Here is a 21323-nt window from a genome sequence, read left to right as displayed (position 1 = left end):
CTCGCGCTGTCCCACCCCCACCCACGGCTGACTCCGCCCCCACCTGACGCACCGCTCTGCGATTGGCTGCAAGTCCTCCTCCCGGTGACGGCCGGCCCTGCGATTGGTCTCGACCCTGCCCCGCTTGACGTTTCGCTCGGTGATTGGCCGCGGCCGCGCGCGGCCCGGTTTGAATCGCGACCGTTGCGGCGCCGCCATTGGAACGAGCAGCGGCGGTTCCAGGTCAGTCCCGCGGCCGCCCAGAGACACCGGGCAGGGCCAGGCCGGGCCCGCTCCGCCCCCGCTCCGTCCCCACACCCGGCCCGGGGCTTCCACTCCATCCCAGAGCCCCGGCAGGGCCGCTTCACCCCCGCTCCATCCCAGAGCCCCACTAAGGCCGCTTCACCCCCGCTCCACCCCGCATTGCACCCCCGTCCCGGGCAGGGCCGCAGCGGCTCCCGCTCATCCCCGCTCCCGTGTCCCGCCTCGCCTCACGGCGCTCGTGTCCGCAGGCCGGCGATGGTGCGGGAGGACGAGAAGGGCATCCCGGTGCGTGTGGCGCTGCGCTGCCGGCCGCTGGTGCCCAAGGAGACCAGCGAGGGCTGCCGCATGTGCCTGTCCTTCGTGCCCGGGGAGCCGCAGGTGAGGCTCGGGGGGCTCCCGGGGGTCCCGCGGCCCGGGCGCGGTTACCAGCGCTGCCCCGTGCCTCTCCTCCGCAGGTTGTGGTGGGCAATGACAAGGCCTTCACCTACGACTACGTGTTCGACCCGTCCGTGGAGCAGGAGGAGGTTTTCAACACAGCGGTGTCGCCTCTGGTCCGAGGCATCTTTAAAGGTTTGTCGCAGATCTTGTCCCTTCGGAGCCTGTTCTCCACAGAACGAGGGGGGTGTGTTCTCTGAGGCTGCTGTGTGAGGCAGTTTTCGTGGAATACCAGAAGAGTTTGGGTTAAAAGGGATATTAAAGCCCGTCCAGTGCCACCCTTGCCAAGGGCAGGGACACCTTCCACTGTCCCAGGCTGCTCCAAGCCCCATCCAACCTGGCCTTGCACACTTCCAGGGATCCAGGGGCAGCCACAGCTTCTCTGGGCAACCTGTGCCAGGACCTCTTCACTCTCACAGGGAACAATTCCTTCCCAATATTCCTCTGGCAATGGGAAGCCATGCCCCCCTTGTCCTGTCACTCCAGGCCCTTATAAAAAGTCCCTCTTCCTCTTTAAGAATAACACAATGAATTCATAAACATCCTGTTCCAGGATGCTGCAGTGGAGCTGGGATGGCAGAGAATTTCTGCTGTGTTTCTATTTAGCTCTAATAAAGCATACAGTCTTTAAAAAGAAATAATAATTTTATTTTGTGCTTTGTGGTGTTTTCATTGCCTTTTTTTTTTTTTCCTTCTTTTTTTTTTTCTTTCTTCTTCAATGTTCCTGACTGTGATCTATGCCTAAAGCTGGTGTAAACTGATGATTTTCTGGGAGGGTGGCTTTGAAAAATGCAGCTTTCTGTCCCCACGTGACTCACCCGGGTGCCCTTTGTTCCCTCAGGATACAATGCCACCGTCTTGGCCTACGGACAGACGGGGTCAGGGAAAACCTATTCCATGGGAGGCACCTACACTGCCACCCAGGAGCATGAGCCCAGCGTGGGGGTCATCCCCAGGGTCATCAAGCTGCTCTTTGAGGAGAAACAGCAAAGGCAGGATTGGGACTTCGTCCTCAAAGTTTCTTATCTGGAGGTAAAAGTTTGGTTTTTTTATATCAAGTTAGGAATAAAGGGAGCTTTGAGATCACCTCCTTCAGGTAATAGATATTGCTAACATCAACCCCTAAGACTCCAGGAGGTTTTGCCAGTCCTTTGTGGTCCAAGATGTCTTTCTCTGAAGGTGAAATGAGTAAAATGTGATGTAAAATTAGCCCTAATTTCAGCCCCTTTCTTTGGCTGGTAACTCTGAGCTGCTCCTCTGCTGCTTCCAGGTTTACAACGAGGACATCCTGGACCTGCTGTGTCCCTCCCGAGAACGTTCCCAGATCAGCATCCGGGAGGATCCCAAGGAAGGCATCAAGGTCTGCCCTGCTGGGTGTGGGCAGGGCTGGGCACTGAAGGGGTTTAAGTGGAATTTTCAGTCATCCCTAAAGCAGTGGGATGGGGCTCATCCATGTGTTGGGAGCAGCACAGAGAGATCCAGGTGGGTGGATCCTCAGGGAAAGCACAGCTTACCAAGGAGCACATCCAGTCCTTCCTGCTCATCCCCTCTCTGGTTTGTGCCTCTCCAATACTTTATTCACACAAATCCCCTCCCCATCAGCCCCTTCCTGTGACTGGCACAGCTGTCAGCTCCCAGCTTGGCCTGGGATATCCATGGGTTTGTCCCTGTTGCCCTGAGGAGCTCTATCTCCCTCCCAGAGCCCAGCTGGCCCTGGAGCAGGCAGAGGAACTTGGAGGGTGTTTAGGAGCAGGTGATGTGATTCCACGTTCCTGAAGTGAAATTCAGAACCAGTTTTTTCTGGGAGTTTCCATTCCAGGCCCCTGGCTGGAGGTGACACTGATTCTTGGGAATGGGGCTGGCAAAGTCTGAGGTGCAGGGGGATTTTCCTGATCCCAGGTGGGACTAAGGAAGCAAGAGGATAAACAATGTTTCCTTCCTGGCTACAGATTGTGGGGTTGACAGAAAGAAATGTCACCTGTGCCCAAGAGACCGTGTCCTGCCTGGAGCAGGGGAACAACTCCAGAACTGTGGGATCCACGGCCATGAATTCCCAGTCTTCCAGATCCCATGCCATCTTCACCATCTGCATTGAACAGAAGAAGAAAAATGACAAGTGAGTGTTGTTGTGCAGCTGATGAGAGTTACTTTCCCAAAATTTCCTCATCCTGGTTCTGAGCTGTGCTTCTCAAAGCAGTTCAGGTTTTGGCTCTCTGCATTTTCAGCTCCTTGGCTGCTCCTTTTCCACCTGGAAGTTTACCTGGGAGAGTAAAGCAGTTTCTTTCTGCCCTAGGAATTGCAGTTTTCATTGTAAGCTGCACCTGGTGGATCTTGCTGGCTCTGAGAGACAAAAGAAGACCAAGGCTGAGGGAGACAGACTCAGAGAAGGTCTGTGGGCTGGGACTGGTGGAGTTTGGGTTTTTTCTTCTTACTTGGGAGTTTAATTAAAGAGCAAAGCACTTCTTTAATCCTTTAACCTGCTTTTTTAACCTTGTTAAAGTTATATTAAGGGTGGGAAATGAGGAGTTTGGAGCTGTTGAGGTGGCTGTGCTCACTGAGCTTTGTCTGCAGGAATCAGCATCAACAGAGGCCTCCTGTGCCTGGGGAATGTCATCAGTGCTCTGGGAGATGACAATAAAAAGGGAGGATTTGTCCCTTACAGAGACTCTAAGCTGACCAGGCTGCTGCAAGGTGAGAGAAGATGATGACAAAGCCTAAACTTACAGCTGCTTTTTAAATAACAAAGCAGAAGAAAACCCCACAGCTCAGAGCTGCTGCTGCTGCAAAGGGATTCATTTGTTTAATTCCTCACTGAAGCCAGGCCTTTCCTGCACTCTTATTTTGGGTTGTAAATGCAGTGAGATGAACTCAAAACGAGTCCTGCTCTCCTGCATTTTGTGTGACAGGAAGAAACAAGACAAATTCAGGGCGTATTTTTGGTGGAGAGAAGGAAGAAGAGAAATCTGGGGGAAGAGATCTATTATTGTACCTTAATTATAGCAACTCCCTGGGTGATGTCACAGCCAGAATGAAGCTCCAGCTGTCTGTGCCTTCCCTGGGATTTGTTTTCTTAGTCTGAATATCTGGTCTTTATTTTTCAATAGCTGGGATTTGTCTTTTAATGCATTTTATTTAAGCTACCCTTTAATTTGGGCACAGCTTTAGTAATGAAATTACTGGCATTTTTATGGTAATTACATAATTTGGTGCAAAAGCTCTTCAGTATTTTCCATGTCTGAAAGTACCTCATTAAAACCTGGATTGGGCTGGATGTGGGGCCCTTTTCTTTTTCTGTTCAGTAGCTTTAAGGAGCTAATTTGAATAAAATCAAAGGATCAAGTTCCATGCAGCTTTGTGATCTGTTCTTATCCAATAATTCCTTAAACTGGAGAAAATTGTGGATTTTCATGGAAGTCTTGTTATTGGGGGGGAGAAGGGAGGGGCAAACCTGAAAGAACCAAGCCAGAAATCACATAAAAAAATTATTTATGAAGGCAACTGAGGCTTCTGGGCTGAAATCTTTGGTTTAAAAACTTGACTTTGGCTTTCAAAAATCCATTTTAATACAAAACTGAGTGGGCAGAGGAGAAAGTAACGAGTGGCACCAAAATCCAGCTGTTTAATCTGCATTTTGGGGATGTGCTCATGGGGTTAGACCCCTTGAATGATGATATTTCACTGTCATCCTTGCTCTGACAGCTTTGACATTGTTTGTTTTCCTTCCCAGACTCCCTGGGTGGGAACAGCCACACGCTGATGATCGCCTGTGTGAGCCCAGCAGATTCCAACCTGGAGGAGACCCTGAACACTCTGCGTTACGCTGACAGGGCCAGGAAGATCAAAAACAAACCCATTGTCAACGTGGACCCCCAGGCAGCTGAGCTGCACCAGCTGAAGCAGCAGGTACTGGGGGATCCCCTCAGGTTCTGAGCTCAGCAAACCCCAAGGGAAGGCACAACCTCACAAAAATTGCAGAACATCCTTAATGTGTGTTGCTCCACCTCTGGAGGTGGCTGGGAAGGGGATATGTGGGAATTTCTTGGAATTCTTGGTGTGGTTTCGATTGCCCTTCCACCCAACAAATCATTGCCTGGTGAGCTAGAAGCACAATTAAAAATACAGAGATGGTTTGGTGCCTTCCTGACATCGGTCTGTGCCCAGCTCAGTGGAAAGGGAAGAGTTGTCCCTGGGGTGATCCCAGAGGGAAATGAAGAACCTTTTATTTGAGGAGTAAATGGCTTGAAATACTGTAACAACACCACTCCTTTCCACAGGCAGTGGTAAAAGGGGAATTAGGGAGCAGGGGAGGCAGGAAGACCAAGGATTCCTGGAGCTGCTACCTCAACAAGCAATAATTATTTGTCTTTGTAGGTCCAGCAGCTCCAGGTGTTGCTGCTCCAGGCCCATGGAGGGACCCTGCCAGTGTCTCTCAAGTAAGATTTGTTATTTAATGTCCTATGGATGTGTACTTATCACACTCCAGAGAAGAGTCTGATCTCCTTAGCTCTGGGCAGTGCTGTGGAGTGAGGGGAGAACAAATTGGTTGCTTTTTCCCCCCTATTTTTTTGTCATCCTTACTGGAATTCCCTGGGATATTTAGTTTTGTAGCAAACACCTCATGAATGCAAAAATCTGTTGCTGTAAGTAAAAGAGGAACCAAGAAACACCTCCTGAATAAATTCCTGTCACCGTGACCCATCCATCCCTGTTCTCCTCACCCCTCTACCCCTGAATATGGGGCAGCTCCACCTCCATTATCCTTACAAGCACAAAAGCTGGGACAGAGTTGGGTTGTGCAGGTGGTGTGTTCTGGGGATGTTTCAAAACCAAGTACATGGAGTTCACAACCTCTGTTTGGAGGTTTTTCCTGCATTCTGGAATTGTCCAAGGCTTGAAGAAAACCTGGAGCAGCCTGGTCTGTGGAAGGTGTCCCTGCCCGTGGCAGGGGAGGGGGTTGGATGAGCTTTAAGATCCTTCCCTCCCAAACCATTCTGGGCTATTTATTGTAAATTATTTAGGGAACAATAATAATTTTGGAGGTGACTTCAGTGCTGTCCCAAAGTCCAAACTCACACCCAACTGCTCCTTGCTGTTGCAGTGGCTTGGCCCCCTCAGAGAGCCTCCAGTCCCTGATGGAGAAGAACCAATCCCTGCAGGAGGAGAACCAGAAGCTGAGCCAGGGGCTGAGTGAGGCTGCTGGGCAAACAGCACAGATGCTGGAGAGGATCATCCTGGTACGTTCAGTTATCCCAGGAGAGCTCTAAATTGCTGGGAATGACTAAACAGCAGCTCCTTTATTTATGACATACTTAGAATCTCTCTTAAATGTTCCATTCACATTGATTCCAAATCAGTCAGAACCAAAAACCTGCCAGAATCTGTCGGCCTTTAGTTTCTTTTTGGAAACAGGAGACTTGAATCTTTCAGCTTTTTCATACTTCAAATATTTTATTTTAATATTTTAAATGGAACTTCCACACTTGTGTTGCCTTCCCCACCCTGCTTTTTTCCTGTTGCTTGCAGTGTCCATCCCTGAAAAAATGCTGTGAAGTCCAGACTGGTGCTCCCGACCATGAAGGATCTTTTAGTGAAATCTTTGATTTTCACACTGCCAATTTTTTGCTGCAAATTAATCAGCTGATTCCTGGATTCTTCTACAATTGAATGTAATTCTAATTTCTTTTAGACAGAGCAAGAAAATGAGAAGATGAATGCAAAACTAGAGCAGCTCCAGCACCACGCTGTGTAAGTGTCCCCACACCCTTCTCCTGGGATAATGTCCTTGGGAATTCAATGTTTTCAGTGGGATAAACTGGATCCCATCAGCTGGGGTTTGTTCATCCAAAATTAATTCAGAGGTTGAGTGGGGAAAGTTGTTCTTCCCTTGCCATGGACTTGTTCCCGTGCTTCCAGGTGCAAGTTGGATCTGCAGAAGCTGGTGGAGACTGTGGAAGATGAGGAATTAAAGGAAAATGTGGAGGTGATCCGGAACCTGCAGCAGGTGCTGGCTGAGCTGCAGGTAAGGCTGAACCCAGGGTTGTGTCAACTTATTCGGGAAATCTGGGATTCCACTCCACAACAACTTCCCTCAAGGAGCCCAGGAATTAAAAGTGTGTAATGACTCTTGAGATCCACTTCAAAACTGTCCTGTTGTGCTTTAATGCTGCAGAAAGGCCACTTGTGCTGCTCCTGGGGGTGGGGGGCAAAGGAGGAATCTACATGAAAAAACCTGATACTGGAGCTTGGCATGGATTTACATTACATTTACTAAATTGGATGGTGTGTTCTAAACTTGGTGATTTTTATGGACAATATAAATTGCAGGGACCTCAAATAGTTAAATAGAAGCTTCCAGGCTTTTATCTAATGGAGGAATTTCAGTTCTCCCTCACTGGACATTCCTCTGTTCTCTTCTTCCCTCTTCTCTCCAGTGCTGGAGTTCAGGGAAGATTTCAAGGAATGGCTTTTCCAACTAGACAAGGAGGAGTTTCCTCACATTCCTTGAGGAGGAGGATGATGGTCTCCTCTTTCCAGAGAGGTTCCAGAGGAGAATCACACCGTGCTTTGCCATAATGTCCCAACAGGCCGTTACTTCCTTAATTTTATTTCCTATTTCCCTTTTCACCCACCTTTTCTTCTCTCTGTCCACCAGAGTGAAAACGCTGCCACCACAGAAGCTTCTGCAGAGCTGTCAAACTCTGAACAGGATTCTCCAGGTGTAAGTGAGGGGCTCAGCAGTGCACACCTCACTGGAGCATGGTTCTATCTCCTCATCAGTTTTGTCTGCTCCCTCCTGCTAATTTTCTAACCCAAATGCTTGATAAATCATCACTTTTGTCTGTGCTGATTTAAACTCAATGTGCTCAAAGTCAAGAACCTGTTCTCATTTCTGCATATCTGTTTTTTTGAAGTGAAAATTAATTCAAAGTGCTCTGTAGAAACAGAGATCATGTAATTCAGTAGCTCTGGAATGGCCTCTCCTCATGGCTGTGTCTCCTGCAGGAAGCAGAAGTGGGCCAGGAATCCAAGAGAGCCTCCAACGACTTCAGCACCCAGCACGCCCTGCGCCAGGCACAGCTCTCCAGGGAGCTGCTGGAGCTCAACAAAGCCCTGACTTTGAAAGAGGCCCTGGCCAAAAAAATGTCTGAAAATGATACCCAGCTGGGGCCCATCCAGTCCCAGTACCAGGTAAAGCTGAAATCCTCCTTGGTCAGTTTGTTCTCCCCAATTCCTGCTGGGGAAGGAAGATTCTGTTCTCAGGATCCTGTTGTGGGTCTATTACTTAAGCTGGGTCCCTGCTCCCTTGGGCAGTTTTCCCCCTTGTGCTGGGATCTCCCATCTCTGAGATGATCCAGTCAGGACATGGCCCCAGTGACTCTGTGCCCACCAAAGCTCCAGAGTGTGCTGGGCCAGCCCCTGTGACCCCACACTGCTCTTAGGTGAGGTGGTTGAGCAGCCTGCTGCAAAGGAATGGGGTTTTTCAAGGTTTCTCTCTCTTAAAGTTTTGCCTCAGGGTGTCTTCCCAAGGTTTTTATTTGGAGATTTATTCTTCTTGTCCTTTCTAGACCAACATCAAGGATCTGGAATTGGAGGTCAGCAATTTGCAAAAGGAAAAGGAGGAATTGGTCCTTGCTCTGCACATGGCAAAGAAGGACATCAACCAGGCCAAGTAAGAGAGCTCTGCCTGCAGCTCTGGGGGTGGTTAATGTGTCTCAAAATCCAATGTCTTGCACTTCCATGATCTGTAAAAGCTCTTTTTTGATGCAAAAATGTCCCTTTAATGTGCCAGGAGCTGCAGAGAAGCTTCCTGTGGGCTTGCAGCAGCAGCAAAGGTGACAGAGGTGACATTTTTCTCATGAGGTGTCTCTGAAGCTGGAGAGGATTTGTTGTTGTTTCTCTCCAGGCTGAGTGAGCGGCGCAGGAAAAGGCTCCAGGAGCTGGAAGCACAAATGACTGAGCTCAAGAAGAAGCTGAATGAGCAGTCCAAGCTCTTGAAGCTGAAGGAATCCACGGAGCGCACGGTGTCCAAACTGAACCAGGAGATCAGGGTAACCAACAGGCACCTCTGACCTGAGCCAGGGTGGGCAAAGCAGGAATCCCAGAAATCCCAAACAGGAATCTGTTTCTGTTTAGTCAGACTGAAAATAGCAGATTTAGATAAGATTCCTTTGGCTACATGACCACAACAGGCAGATGACTACTGAGATTTGGGAGGAAAATAAGTCCAAAGTATCTTCTGGTACTTCTAATTTATTGCCTCAGTCAAATAATTTGATTCCTCTTTGATTTGCCTAAATTGTACCTGGGCTGGTCTTCCCTTTGTGCCTAAAAAAAAGTGTCCCTGTTTTTTTAGCACTTTGAGAGAGTCCTGAGTGGGAGCACATTAAGATTTCCCACCTGCCGCTCCCCACACCTGGCAGGCACGGGGGAATGGAGGTTGAAGCTCACTGGGATGTAAATCCTGGATAATTCTTCCAGCCACTGGTGTTTTTCAGGAAATGAAGCAGCAAAGGGTGCAGCTGATGCGTCAGATGAAGGAAGACACTGAGAAATTCAGGCAGTGGAAGCAGCAGAAGGACAAGGAAGTGATCCAGCTGAAGGAAAAGGTGAGCAAACAAGCCCCTCACACTGTTCCTCCCTCCAAAGGGCTGCTGCAAGGTTTCTTGAACTGGGAAACATCTGAGAAGAGTCTGGAAATGCTTTGAAGAGAAGCTTGGCTCACATGGCTGCCAAGCTTGGCTTGTTTGTGGCTGGGGATCTTCAAGCTCTTGTCACAGCTGTGACTCTGCTCTAAAGCAGAAAGCAAGAATTGTCAATATTTGAAGGATTTTGGGGTTTGGCCTCAGCATGGGAGGTTTTTAAACTTCCAAAGGAATGTTGGATCTGCAGATCAATAAAATCCAGCTGCTTGTGCAATGGCCAGCAAACACCTGGAGTTTGGTCTCACAGGAATTCCTGCCTTGGGATGCTCAGGCTGGAATTTTGGGGCTGCAGCCTTTCCTTTGTCATGGAAAATGTGACTTTTCCAGCTGTTTTTCCTCGCAGGACCGTAAGAGACAGTACGAGCTCCTCAAGCTGGAGAGGGATTTCCAGAAGCAGGCCAATGTCCTCCGGCGCAAAACAGAGGAGGTGAGGAGCCAACATCCCCTGGAAATTGCCAACCAATCCCTAAAATCTGCCAAGTGGGGCTGGAGGAAGGAACAGGACACACAGATAAACTTAAAGGAAGTTTAGAGGCTGGAAAGAAAAGCTTTTCTCTCTGCAGAGAAGTCCCTGTTTTTGCCTTGTAGCCTTTGAGGAATTCCAGTTAAATTTGCTCCTTAAAGGCCGAATGACTCCAAGTCCCAGGTTCCTGTGGCAAATCCATGCAGATACCCAAGGCAGGAAGTGGGAAGTGAGTTTGGGTGGTAGATCTACAAGGTTGCAGTTCAAAATCCTTTCAGGACAGCTTTGTAGAAGAAATGCATCTTCAACACCTCATTTTGGGTGTTTTCTTTTACCTTCAGGCCTAAAAGGAGCTTCTCTTTAAAGGAGGGATGGCAGCAAAAGAAATAAAACAAGGGCAGGGGTTTTTTTGAGTTAAACCAGAAAAACTTGAGATTTATTAACCTTGTGCTGTGACTGTCCCAGTGTTTGCCCTGGGCCGGGAATCCCTGGTGTTTCCAGCTGTAGCAGGTGATTTCCAGTCCCTGTTCAGCTCCTTGTGGAATCTTTTCCAGGCAGCAGCTGCCAACAAACGCCTCAAGGATGCCCTGCAGAAGCAGAAGGAGGTGGCGGATAAACGGAAGGAGACCCAAAATCGGGGCATGGAAGGAATTGCTGCACGAGTCAAAGTGGGTAACAGCATTTCTGCATCCCAACACTGGGCAAACTGGGACTTGGGGTGTGTGCTGCTGGCCTTGCTGTCCGGAGCACAGCAGCAGGAGCAGGGAATTGCAATGGGATTACTCAGTTTCTCTGAAACACCTTCACAGAGGGTTCAGTCCTGGAGCTGAGCTCAACCACTGGGTTTTGGGGGTTATTTTCCCAGAGCTGGCTTGCAAATGAAGTCGAGGTTCTTGTCAGCACTGAGGAAGCTCGAAGACACCTGGCAGACCTGCTGGAGGACAGGAAAATCCTGGCAAAGGAGCTCCTTCAGCTGAAAGAGAAGAAAGATGCTGGGGAAAATCCCCCTCCAAAGCTCCGGGTAAGAGGGAAATTCCCCTTTTCCCACCCCACTCCTCTGTCTGTTCAGCAATACTGGATTTCATTATTCTCACTCCTGCTTGAGCTGTTCCCTCAGAAGATGGGGATGGATCCCATCCTTTCTGGGAGAAAGGATTAGTGTTTTTATCCTCTGACACGTCAGGGACAAGAAGTGCTGAAGGAACTTGTTTCTTAATGGAATTTGGGGAAGTTTTTTCCCTGAAAGGGCAAATGAGGCTTTGGAAGGGGCTGCTCAGGGAAGTGGTGGAATCAACCATCCCTGGAAGCGTCTAAAAAACGTGTGGATGTGGCACCTGGGGTCATGGGTGGCCCATCAGTGTTGGGGGAATGGTTGGACTCGATGCTCTGGGAGAGCTTTTCCAACCTCAGGGATTCTAAGGGATGCGAGTGGCTCACTCCCCTTAGCAAAGGCTTTTGGGAAGGAACAATGGAACTGAAGCTATGGGGAGATGCCTGGAGGCTTTTCTAGCTGGAATATCTCTAAATGTGTGATTTTCTGCCCTGTTCCTGCCCTGGATCCGTGTGCTGTGACTGCAGAGGCGCACGTACTGCCTGGCTGACCTGCAGGCTCCCTACACGGATCTCTCGGTCTCCAAGCAGATTGAGAGCCTGCAGACAGAGATGGAGCTCAGGTAAGGCACTGCCACAGAGCTCCTCCACACAGCCTCGCCTCTGCCTTTTCCCTCATTTCCATCCCAACTCTCTGGGAGGTGGAAGAGGATGTGAAACACACAGAATGACACTGGCAATGGTGAGGGAAAGGTCTGGGTTTTCCTGGCTGGATTTTTTCCGAAATGTGGGGAAAATACTCAGAGTGGGTTTTTTGAGCTGTTAGTGAGCACCTCTGGGGGTAAAAACCTCCATTTCTATTTGGGAATGTGGAGTGGAGGCAAAACTCCCCAGGGGAGCGGTGCAGGCTCCAGGTGCTCTACTGGGCAGCAAAAATCTCAGTTTATACTATTTTACTTAATATTCTGGGAACAGTAACATTTAGCCCAGAAGCCAGCCTTGGTTTTCTCCTGTGCTGTAACCCCAAACCCGTGGATTGTTCCCCAGGAGTGCCCAGATAGCAGATCTGCAGCAGAAACTCCTGGATGCAGACAATGGAGATCGGGCCAAGCAGCGCTGGGACAGCATTGCCACCATCCTGGAGGCCAAATGTGCTCTGAAGTATCTCCTGGGAGAGGTAAACCCTGGATTTTCCTCTTTTATCCCTGAAAATAAAGGCTCTAAATCTGCTTAGCTACAAATAAAAGGAAGTGACCAAAGGAACTTTGAGTGGAGCCCTCCTGTAGTGGATGAGGTTTATTTATTCCCTTCTCAAGTTTGGATTAAAGTAATCTGTATTGGGGAGTGAAATCTGAAAAACAGGGAAGTGGAATAGATGAGACCAGCTAAATGCTTGCATGGGAAAGGGAAAAGACAAATTTCAAAAGTGGAAGAGAAGAAAAAGTATCTAAAATACTTCCTGAACAAGCAGGGAAACAAGGACAGTGCTGGCTGAGGTCAGGGGAAGCAGTGGAGTTGGTGTTGAGATAGGAAAAAGAGAAATTGGGGTATTGTGGGATCAGGGAAAGAGCAACTGAAGGACACAATTACCTGTTGCTCCCTGGTGCTTGGGAATCAAAGGAAAAGGGTGAAAATGAAAATACTCTCAGTGTTGCCTGAAGGGAGGTGAATTCAGAACTGTGAAGAAGACCCTCAGCTCCCTGGTTTGCACCTCCAAAGTGTCTGGCTCTGAATCTCTCCTGGTTTCCTTGGTGCTTGAGGGCTGGTTCAATTCCTGGGGTGGTTGGAAATTACAGGGATGCTTCCCCTCCACACTGCAGTCCCTGTCCCAGCAGGGAATCCCTGTCCCAGCAGGGAATCCCTGTCCCAGCAGGGAATCCCTGTCCCAGCAGGGAATCCCTGTCCCAGCAGGGAATCCCTGTCCCAAGCCATCCCTTGCTCTTGTTTTCCAGCTGGTCTCCTCCAAAGTGCAGGAGAGCAAACTGCAGAGCAACCTGGAGCAGAGCCAGGCCAGCTGCTCTGACGTGCAGAAGATGCTGATGGAAGAGAGAAACCACACAGCAGAGCTGGAGGCAGAGTTCCAAAATCAGATTTTGGTGCAGGAACAGCAACACCAGGAAAAGGTGAATCACAGCTCATGGAAATCTTGGAGTCTGATCAGAAAGGCAAAAGGGGATGTGCCAAAATGAAGCTGGTGCTGAGTATTAACTCAAATTTTGTTGGAGTTTTGCAGACAGTTCATTAAAAGCCGAAGAGATCTCTGTATTTATCCTATGCAAATTGATTTATTCAGTAACTTTCCTCCTGCTTTAAATGAGGAGGTTACACCTGAGCACAAGACCACTTTTCAAGTAGATCAGGGTGGAAATGTGCTGGAAGTGGCAGGAAATTTCCCTGTGCCTGGACTTTGATGTCAAATGCTCTTTTCAGGAATTCACCCTTATTTATTACAACTTGCTTTTAGGTTCTGTACCTGCTCAGCCAATTCCAGCAGAAGGAAGCAGCAGAGAAGAGATTGGAAGATTCCCTGAATGAGCAGGAGAAACAACTGCAGGAGCGACTCCGGTTCCAGGTGCAGGGGCTGGGGAGGGTGGGATCCTTTGGGATACCTGGAATCAAGAGAAGGATTGTGTGTTCCCTTTGCAGAAACCTGCACAGAGTGGTGGCTGTGCAGGCTGCAATAACCCTGGGGGATTTTCTCTTATTTATCTCCAACGAAACAAATCTCCTCTTGTCCTGCAAACAGGAGGAAGAGCTGGAAAAAATGAGGGAGATCTGTGAGAAGAACCAGGAGCTCCTCCGGGAAAATGACACTCTGAAACAGGTAGAGCCTTGTGCAGACACCAGAGCCTCGTGGCAGTTGGGTTTAAGGGATTTTGCAGCTCTAATTCTTGTCCCTTTTGACAGAAACTGCTGCTCCTCCAAATTGCCAGTGGCCAGAAGCTCCGGCACATCCAGCAAAGGCCACCTGAGTCTCCAGACTCTTCTTTTGATTATGTTCCACCCAAAGTAAGAGGCTGCACACATTGTATTGCACCTGAATTCTTTGCCAAAGTTAACCTTGACTATTGATAATGTGAATTTTTCCTTTCTTCTGAGCTGCTTTTACCAGGCACTTGTTCTACTTGTTGAAGTTCTGCTCATTGAAGTGACCCCTTCAGTCCTTTCTAGAAGACTAAAATACCTTCCATTAGTTTTTTGATTAAAAAAAATAGGCAAACAAATCCCCAAACCTATTTCCTCATTGTAGTTCTGACTCTGTATCCTCCTTCACAATCCAGATTGTTTTTCTGGAGCGTTCCCAGTCTGTAAAATTATGGAGCGCAAGGCACGTGTGTCACAGCAAACTTTGCTGCTTTGCAAAGAGCCAAATCTTAGTGCTGGGAGGAGGAGATTATTTAAAACTCTTTGGGCAGGAGTGTGACGCTTGTTTTTTGTCATGTGATTTGACAACAACTCAGACTTCTGAGGATTTGTCAGTAATTGCTTAAGTTGATTGAATTTTTAATCCTGCCAATTGGTTCTTTTCCTTCCCCTCCCTCACCCCACAACCTTCTTGGCTGTGAAGTACCCTGAAAACCTTAATAAAACATAATAAAACCTTGTTAAAATATAATAACCATTAATAAAAGATAATCTGTGTGATTTTTGGTGGCCTAACCCCCCGTGCTCCTGTGTTGCAGCCCAAGAACCGCCGGCAGACGACGGCCAAGCCCCGAGCACGCAGCCCCGAGGTGGATGTGGAGGAGCTGCTCTCTGACTCTGGGGAAGGGGAGGATTCTGACTGGCTTCCTGGGAAAGCAGGCAGAGGAACAAGGAAAACCCTCACAGGGGTAAGATCCAGCTGCCTTTGATCCAGGGTCTGTTAGGGAATCACTTGCTGTGTCCAGGGATTGGGTATGCAGCTGTGAGGTGTGGTGTGTCCACTGTTCTCAAAGGGGCAGCAATGGGTTTTTTGGGTGCCTGGGGATATTTGGGACCTTCCCACAGACACAGCAAAGGTTGTCTGCAGCCACCAACACCTTCCTGGACAGGTTTTCCCTGTCCCAGTCACCTTCTCCCATGTTTTATCCTCCTGCCTGTGCCTGAGCTGGCCTCTGCTTCAGGAACAGCCCCAACAGCAGCCAGATCCATCCAGGGAGTCAATTTTAGGGAAAAAAAAAAACCCACCAAAACCAAAAAAAAAAGGATGGCCTGTTGTGGATCCCTGTTTTGGGAATCTGCAGCTTCCAGTCCTGACAGAGCCTCAGCTTTCAGCTATGTCAGTCTGGAACTTCAGCCTCTGGCTCAGAAACTTCTGAGGTTTTTGGGGTGGGGACTCCGTGGAAGTGGGCACAGAAACTGGGATCCTTTGGCATAACCTCAGTTCAGGCACTGAATAACTGAAGGTACTTATCCTGTAGATTATCTGTAGGTGGAAGGATTTTATTCTGGATATTAGGAAGAAAATTATTCTGGGATGTAGGACTGGCAGCAAAATGTGACAGGGGGCAGCTTGGGGATGTCCCTGTCCTTGAGATGGCACAGCTTGGCAGGACCTGGAGCATTCCAGGAGCATCCTGGCCATTGGATCCCTCTTCCCTCCTCAGTGCTCGTGCAAGGGCCGCTGTGGGAACAGGCAGTGTGGCTGCAGGAAGCAGAAGTTGGGATGCACCGACGGCTGCAGCTGCTCCCCGGCCACCTGCAGGAACAGGGACCGGGGCCTGGTGAGTGCTGCTGGCTCTGGGGGGCCACAGGGGCTGCAGGGCCTGGATTTGGGCAGGAGCAAAGCTGGATGAAGGGATAATTCCCCCACAAGCATAGTTTGTCCAGGCAGAGCACGTGCATTTTGCTGAAACTCTGGGAATGTCACTAATTAGTGCCTCTCTGGTAACTGAGGACAATTTTCCACTGCAGGACCAGGCTCTGCCTTTCGGCACAGACATTTGGAGATTCACAGCAGAGATTTTCATGTTCCCACTTCTCATCCACAAATCTGAGGACAAATAATTTCAATTTGCCTTTTGGACTCAGTAAATTAAAGTTGTATCTTTGGCTTCAGACAACACAAAAACCTTGACTCATTCCCGGATTTCTTTTTAAGAATGGAAGGGACGGTTTGGGGAGGGGGTTGTAGCAGCAGGAAGATCCCTGAGAAACTGATGTTCATTGAGGAAGATGTTCCTAGGGGGAAATTTGCTCTTGGCTCTCAGAGATGTGGAGCAGGGACATCCCATAGTACTCTAATTATTGCCTATTTTATGGAGGCCTAGCCTGAGCTACAGCATGAGCTGTGCTGTGGAAAGCTTCCCAGCTGGAGAGCTGGGTTGCAGTGGGAAGGGAAGGGATGGATGTTCTGCAAGAGCTTCACCCTCTGCTGCCCCTCAGGAAACCACAACATGTGAGGAACACAAAAGGGACTTGGAAGGGTCCTTGAAGCTGGAAGATCCCACGGAGGTGAAAGCAGCAGAGAGCTTCTTCCAGCCTGTGTGTGTCACTCCAACCACTAAGGTATTCCCAGGGGAGAGCAGAGCTGCTGCATGAGGAATCTTGGAGGGAAATCACCCCAGAGGAGAAGCTGCTGCTGGAAAACTCTGCAGAGCTCCAGGCAGCTCGTGTGGAAGTTCACAGTGTGCTGAATTCCCAAGTTTCCACACACTGGAATGATGCCACAGGCTTGGCATGTTTTCCTGCAGCACCTTCAGCAAGGAGAGGGGGGAAGTGAGGAGCTTGCAGGGTAAAATCACATCTGTCCGTGTTCAAACTGGGAGAGCTGTTGTGCTCTCTGACCTGGCACATCTCACTTCACCTCAGCTAAACAAATCCCTTATCCCATGGCAACCCACTATTCCAACTGCTCGCTCTTCCTGCTGCCTCTTGATATTTTGTCAAAAAATTTGTCTTTTTCCAAATTTGAGTAAAAAAAGCAACTCTTGAGGTTGGCCTGGCTCTCAGTGTCCTGCTGCCTCTGGTGGGTCACTCCAGCAGTGACTAACCCAGAGATTGTCCCTTGCTTTCCCACAGGTCCTGCAGGACCTCACAGAGCAGGAGGTGCTCCTGAAGATTCCCAGCACTGCCACCTCCCTGCTCGGGAGGGATGAGGAGTCCCGGGAGAACCAGAACCCCTTTGGGAAGAAGAAGAAAAGGATGTTGAGCAGCAACATCAGCTTCTTCTCAGGCTGCACCCCCATCAAGGAGGAGTTTAACTGACCTGGAGCTTTCCCATCCCTTTAGGCCACATTCCTGGTGATGTTAGAGGGAGTTGGATTCTCCTGCTGGAGCAGCAGCTCCTGCCCTCAGCAAGGGAGTCAAACTCTGCTTCTTGCTGGTTGTGTCTGTAAATATTTATGTGTTGGGCTAGGGGGAGGGTAAGAATCTTTCCTCTGGAATTCCTGGTGTGAATGGAGGTGATTTTCCAGGTGGGTGTTCCCAGCTCCCTCCCTCCTGCTGAGCTGTGAACGCTGGGTACAGTTTCACCTGTAATCTTGAAAGAACTTCGCCTTTGCACGGGAGATCTGCTCCTGCTTCTTCCCACGGAGCCTGAAGGAACTTTTCCAGCTGCCCTGGGAGATCCATGGAGTGAAAAGGGCCTGGCTGAAGTCTTAAATCAGCAGCTCTGAAGTGGTCAGGCTTCCTGGCCCCTTTGGCCGCTGGACTGTCCTTAGTCAATGAACTAGAACCTTGACCTATGTGAATAATGTAGGAATTTTAACTCTGGTTTGTAGTTTTAATAAAGGAATTACTAAAGAAACCTGGCTTGGAGCTGGAATTCTTGTGCACAACACCCCCCCAGCCTCCCCTGGGCTTAAACTTGGTCTTAAAACCAGTCCAGGAGTTGCTGCTACTGGGATCTGCTCAGGTCTTTCTGTCCAGGCACCCCAAACAGGCTCCTGCTGCTTTTCCTTGCCCTCAGCCCTAAGTTATGAGTCTCAGCAGGAAGGAAAGGTGATAAATGGAATTTTTGTTAAATTTATTTTTCCTCTAGTGCCAATGGTGTTGACCCAGCCCTTCCCTGGGATCTGCACAGGGATGTGGGATTGGGGCTGTAGTTTCCCTGACCTAAGAATCCTCTTTATTTACGTGTTGCCTGAGGGCTTTGCCAATTTAGGGAATCCCAGGAGTTTTTGTGTTGGAAGGGGCCTTAAGGATCATTCACTTCCACTGTCCCAGGTTGCTCCAAACCCCATCTAAGCAGGCCCATTCCAGTAATGGGGCAGACAGAGCTTCTCTGTGCCAGGGCCTTGCCACCCTCACAGGGAAGAATTCCTTCCCAAAATCCCCCCTCACCCTGGACTTCAGTCCTCTCCCTGCTTTCCAGGTCTATAAAGGCCCTGAGAGCTGTAAAATATTTCCAAGAGATTCAAACAAGCCTGGAAATTCTGAGGCTTCGAGCCCTAATAGAAGATTGTCCCATCCCAAATGCCATCCCATCCCAAATGTCATCCCATCCCACCCCAAATCCCATCCCCTCCCACAGCCCATCCTTCAGGCTCAACCCTGAGTCAGGAGTTTGGTGCTGAAGAACAGACACAGCACAAAGGCACCGAATCTGGGCTCGGGGACAATGCCAGGGGCTGAGGGGAGCTTGTCCTGAGAGATGATGGAGCATCCCCTGGGACTGGGACAGGGACAGAGGGGACAGCAGGGACAGGACAGAGGAGACAGCAGGGACAGGACAAAAGGGACAGCAGGGGCTGCCCCAGGGGCTGCTGGCACTGGAACACTTCCAGGACCTGGAGCAGAGCCAGGGAATCTCCTGACGGGACCCACCAGGACCTTGGATGCAGCTCCTGGCCCTGCACAGGACACCCCAACAACCCCAGCCTGGAACAAATTACACAGAAAATAATACCCAATTCTAAACAATATTCTATAATTTTGTCTTATATCTATTGTTTTAAATTCCTTTCTATTATTCTATTAATTTTATATTATCATATAAAACATATATATTTTATATAAAATATTTTATATATATATATATTATATTATATATATATTATATATATTACATTATAACCAATATATGTACATTTGTACCTGCCAGCAGTAGGCAGTAACATAAATGTGTGTGGAAATGTATTTCTATATATTATTATTTTTAAATTGTGGATGTGTGAGAGAGCATCCAACAGTTTTATGTGTATATATTTTAATACTTATATTAATATTATAAATATTAAATTGTAAAAAAATATGCAAATATTTATAGTAAATATTTATATATATTGCTAAAATATAAATTTATATTACATAAATGCATATTTGAAAAGTATATATGTAACAAAAAGTGTGTTTATCTGTATGCATAATTAACTATATTCTCTATATGTATATTAAAAATGTTTATGTACCTATTATATTTCTATATCTCTAAATATATTTCTATATAATATATTTAATGTCAGATTTAGTATTATGTTAATATTTTAACAATCTATTTAAATGAATATTGTAATATATATTTCTGTATCTTTTGTATATGAACAATATGAGTCATATCATCTTAAAAATTAAATATATACGATATATAATTATATGTTATATCCATATATAAATATATATTATGTATAATTCTGTATGTTATATATAAAAAATTGTTTTAGATTTATATTATATATTATTATATATTATTATATATTAATGTATATTAATATATTAATATATATTAATATTATAATATAATATAATATAACATAATATAATAAATATTATATTATATTATATTATATTATATTATATTATATTATATTATATTATATTATATTATATTATATTATATTATATTATATTATATTATATTATGATGTTATCATATAATAATATTTGTATTATATACAATGTAATATAATAATATAATAATATCTATATTATTCAACATTATATAAAAATACGTATCTCTGAAAAATATTTATCTTTGTATTTTAGAGAGACATCTATGTTAATATAAATATTTTGGATATTATATATATTATATATTTTAGATCTTTATACAAAAGATACAGAATTCATGAGCATTATGTAGGCCAGGGCTACATGTTGCTATAGATGGTGTATATATAAATATAGCACTGTATATAAAAGAAACATATATCTCTGATAATATTTTCATATATGTAATGTAATATAATAAATACCTGTATATTTTAAAAGACATATATAGTATAAAATAGTATCTATAAATACAGCACTATACCTAATACATATAGACTATGTATTATATATAGGAATATACATATAAGATGCATATTAATAATACAATTAATAACCAATATAAAAATAATATTAATTATTATCATTAATAAAAAATCAATAATAAATATATGTTTCTATAAAATATATATGTAAAATATATGTAGATAGAGTCATAGCTATAGATATGTGTTTTTATAAAAGGGCTATGATACGTGAGAATTTCTGTATATTATAAATGGTTTCATTTCTATATTATAGATTATACAATACCTAGTATAAAACATATATATTTATAGATTTCTTAGATTTATTATACATTTATATTTATATTTGTATTTATTTATATAATTGTATCATTATTAATAATATAAACCCTATTTAGACTTATTAATATATATTTATTATATTTATATATGTATTATATTTATATATTAATCATATTTATATTTGTATTTATATCTACATTAATTTATATATTTATATAATAGAAAATATATTTGTATTTATTAATATATGTTTATATTTACATATTTATTATATTTATGTATTTATTATATTTCTTATACATCTAATATATATTATATATTATATATTATATATTATATATTATATATTATATATTATATATTATATATTATATATTTTATATTTTATATTTTATATTATATATTATATATTTTATATTTTATATATTATATCATCTATTACACAAAAAGATCCGTTGATGTATTTTATCCTCTGGAGGATCAGCACAAGGTGTGAGCCAGGGCTGTGCAGAAACCAGACTGGGAGGGTTGGTTCTATATGGAACAATTAATTAAATTAATTAAATTAATGTTCCAAAGCAGTTTGGGAACACTGCAGGCACCAATAAATGAAATAAAAAAACCCAAATATTAAAAAAATAAAAACAAAAATAAAAATAAAAATAAAAATAAACCCCACCAATATTAGACAGGGAGGGGTTGTTATAAATGGAAATGAGTGATGTGGCTGCTTACAGACAGAAATATAAAATATTTTAGATGTTTAACAGGAGAGGCATCATAGAGTTCTGCTTATAAAGAAATACATAAATATGAAGAGTGTTTGTGAGAACTGGGGATGTGAGAGCAGGGGGGTGGGCAAATAAAAACCCCCACATTGTTTGTGGGGCAAATAATTATAATAATGTATAATATGATACATGATATAATTGGATATGAAATTATATATTATTATATTTTATTTTATTATATAATAATTCTATCTGTAAT

The 21323-nt window shown here is 45.5% G+C and overlaps 1 protein-coding gene across 1 annotated transcript; it reads left to right on the top strand.

The window, feature by feature from the left end:
• Positions 1 to 176: 176 nt before the first annotated feature.
• KIF4A (kinesin family member 4A) lies at positions 177 to 17550 on the top strand. Its single transcript, XM_005526139.2, has 31 exons — positions 177 to 222; positions 492 to 621; positions 699 to 813; positions 1520 to 1710; positions 1949 to 2038; positions 2628 to 2794; positions 2972 to 3066; positions 3250 to 3369; positions 4406 to 4581; positions 5050 to 5111; positions 5777 to 5912; positions 6365 to 6423; positions 6592 to 6697; positions 7331 to 7396; positions 7681 to 7866; positions 8244 to 8347; positions 8582 to 8726; positions 9174 to 9284; positions 9724 to 9807; positions 10398 to 10511; positions 10709 to 10864; positions 11422 to 11516; positions 11941 to 12070; positions 12846 to 13016; positions 13358 to 13465; positions 13640 to 13717; positions 13801 to 13902; positions 14577 to 14726; positions 15483 to 15599; positions 16261 to 16383; positions 16897 to 17550. The coding sequence occupies exons 2-31, from the start codon at positions 499 to 501 to the stop codon at positions 17080 to 17082; spliced, it is 3666 nt and encodes a 1221-aa protein (XP_005526196.1). The 5' UTR covers positions 177 to 222; positions 492 to 498; the 3' UTR covers positions 17083 to 17550.
• Positions 17551 to 21323: the final 3773 nt, after the last annotated feature.

This window comes from Pseudopodoces humilis, chromosome 15 (genome assembly GCF_049639895.1).
Source record: "Pseudopodoces humilis isolate 2021_Gansu_Grassland_sample_001 chromosome 15, ASM4963989v1, whole genome shotgun sequence".
Classification (NCBI taxonomy): domain Eukaryota; kingdom Metazoa; phylum Chordata; class Aves; order Passeriformes; family Paridae; genus Pseudopodoces; species Pseudopodoces humilis.
The sequence above is the reverse complement of the archived record's forward strand: the minus strand, read 5'-3'. Positions and strand labels throughout refer to the sequence as shown.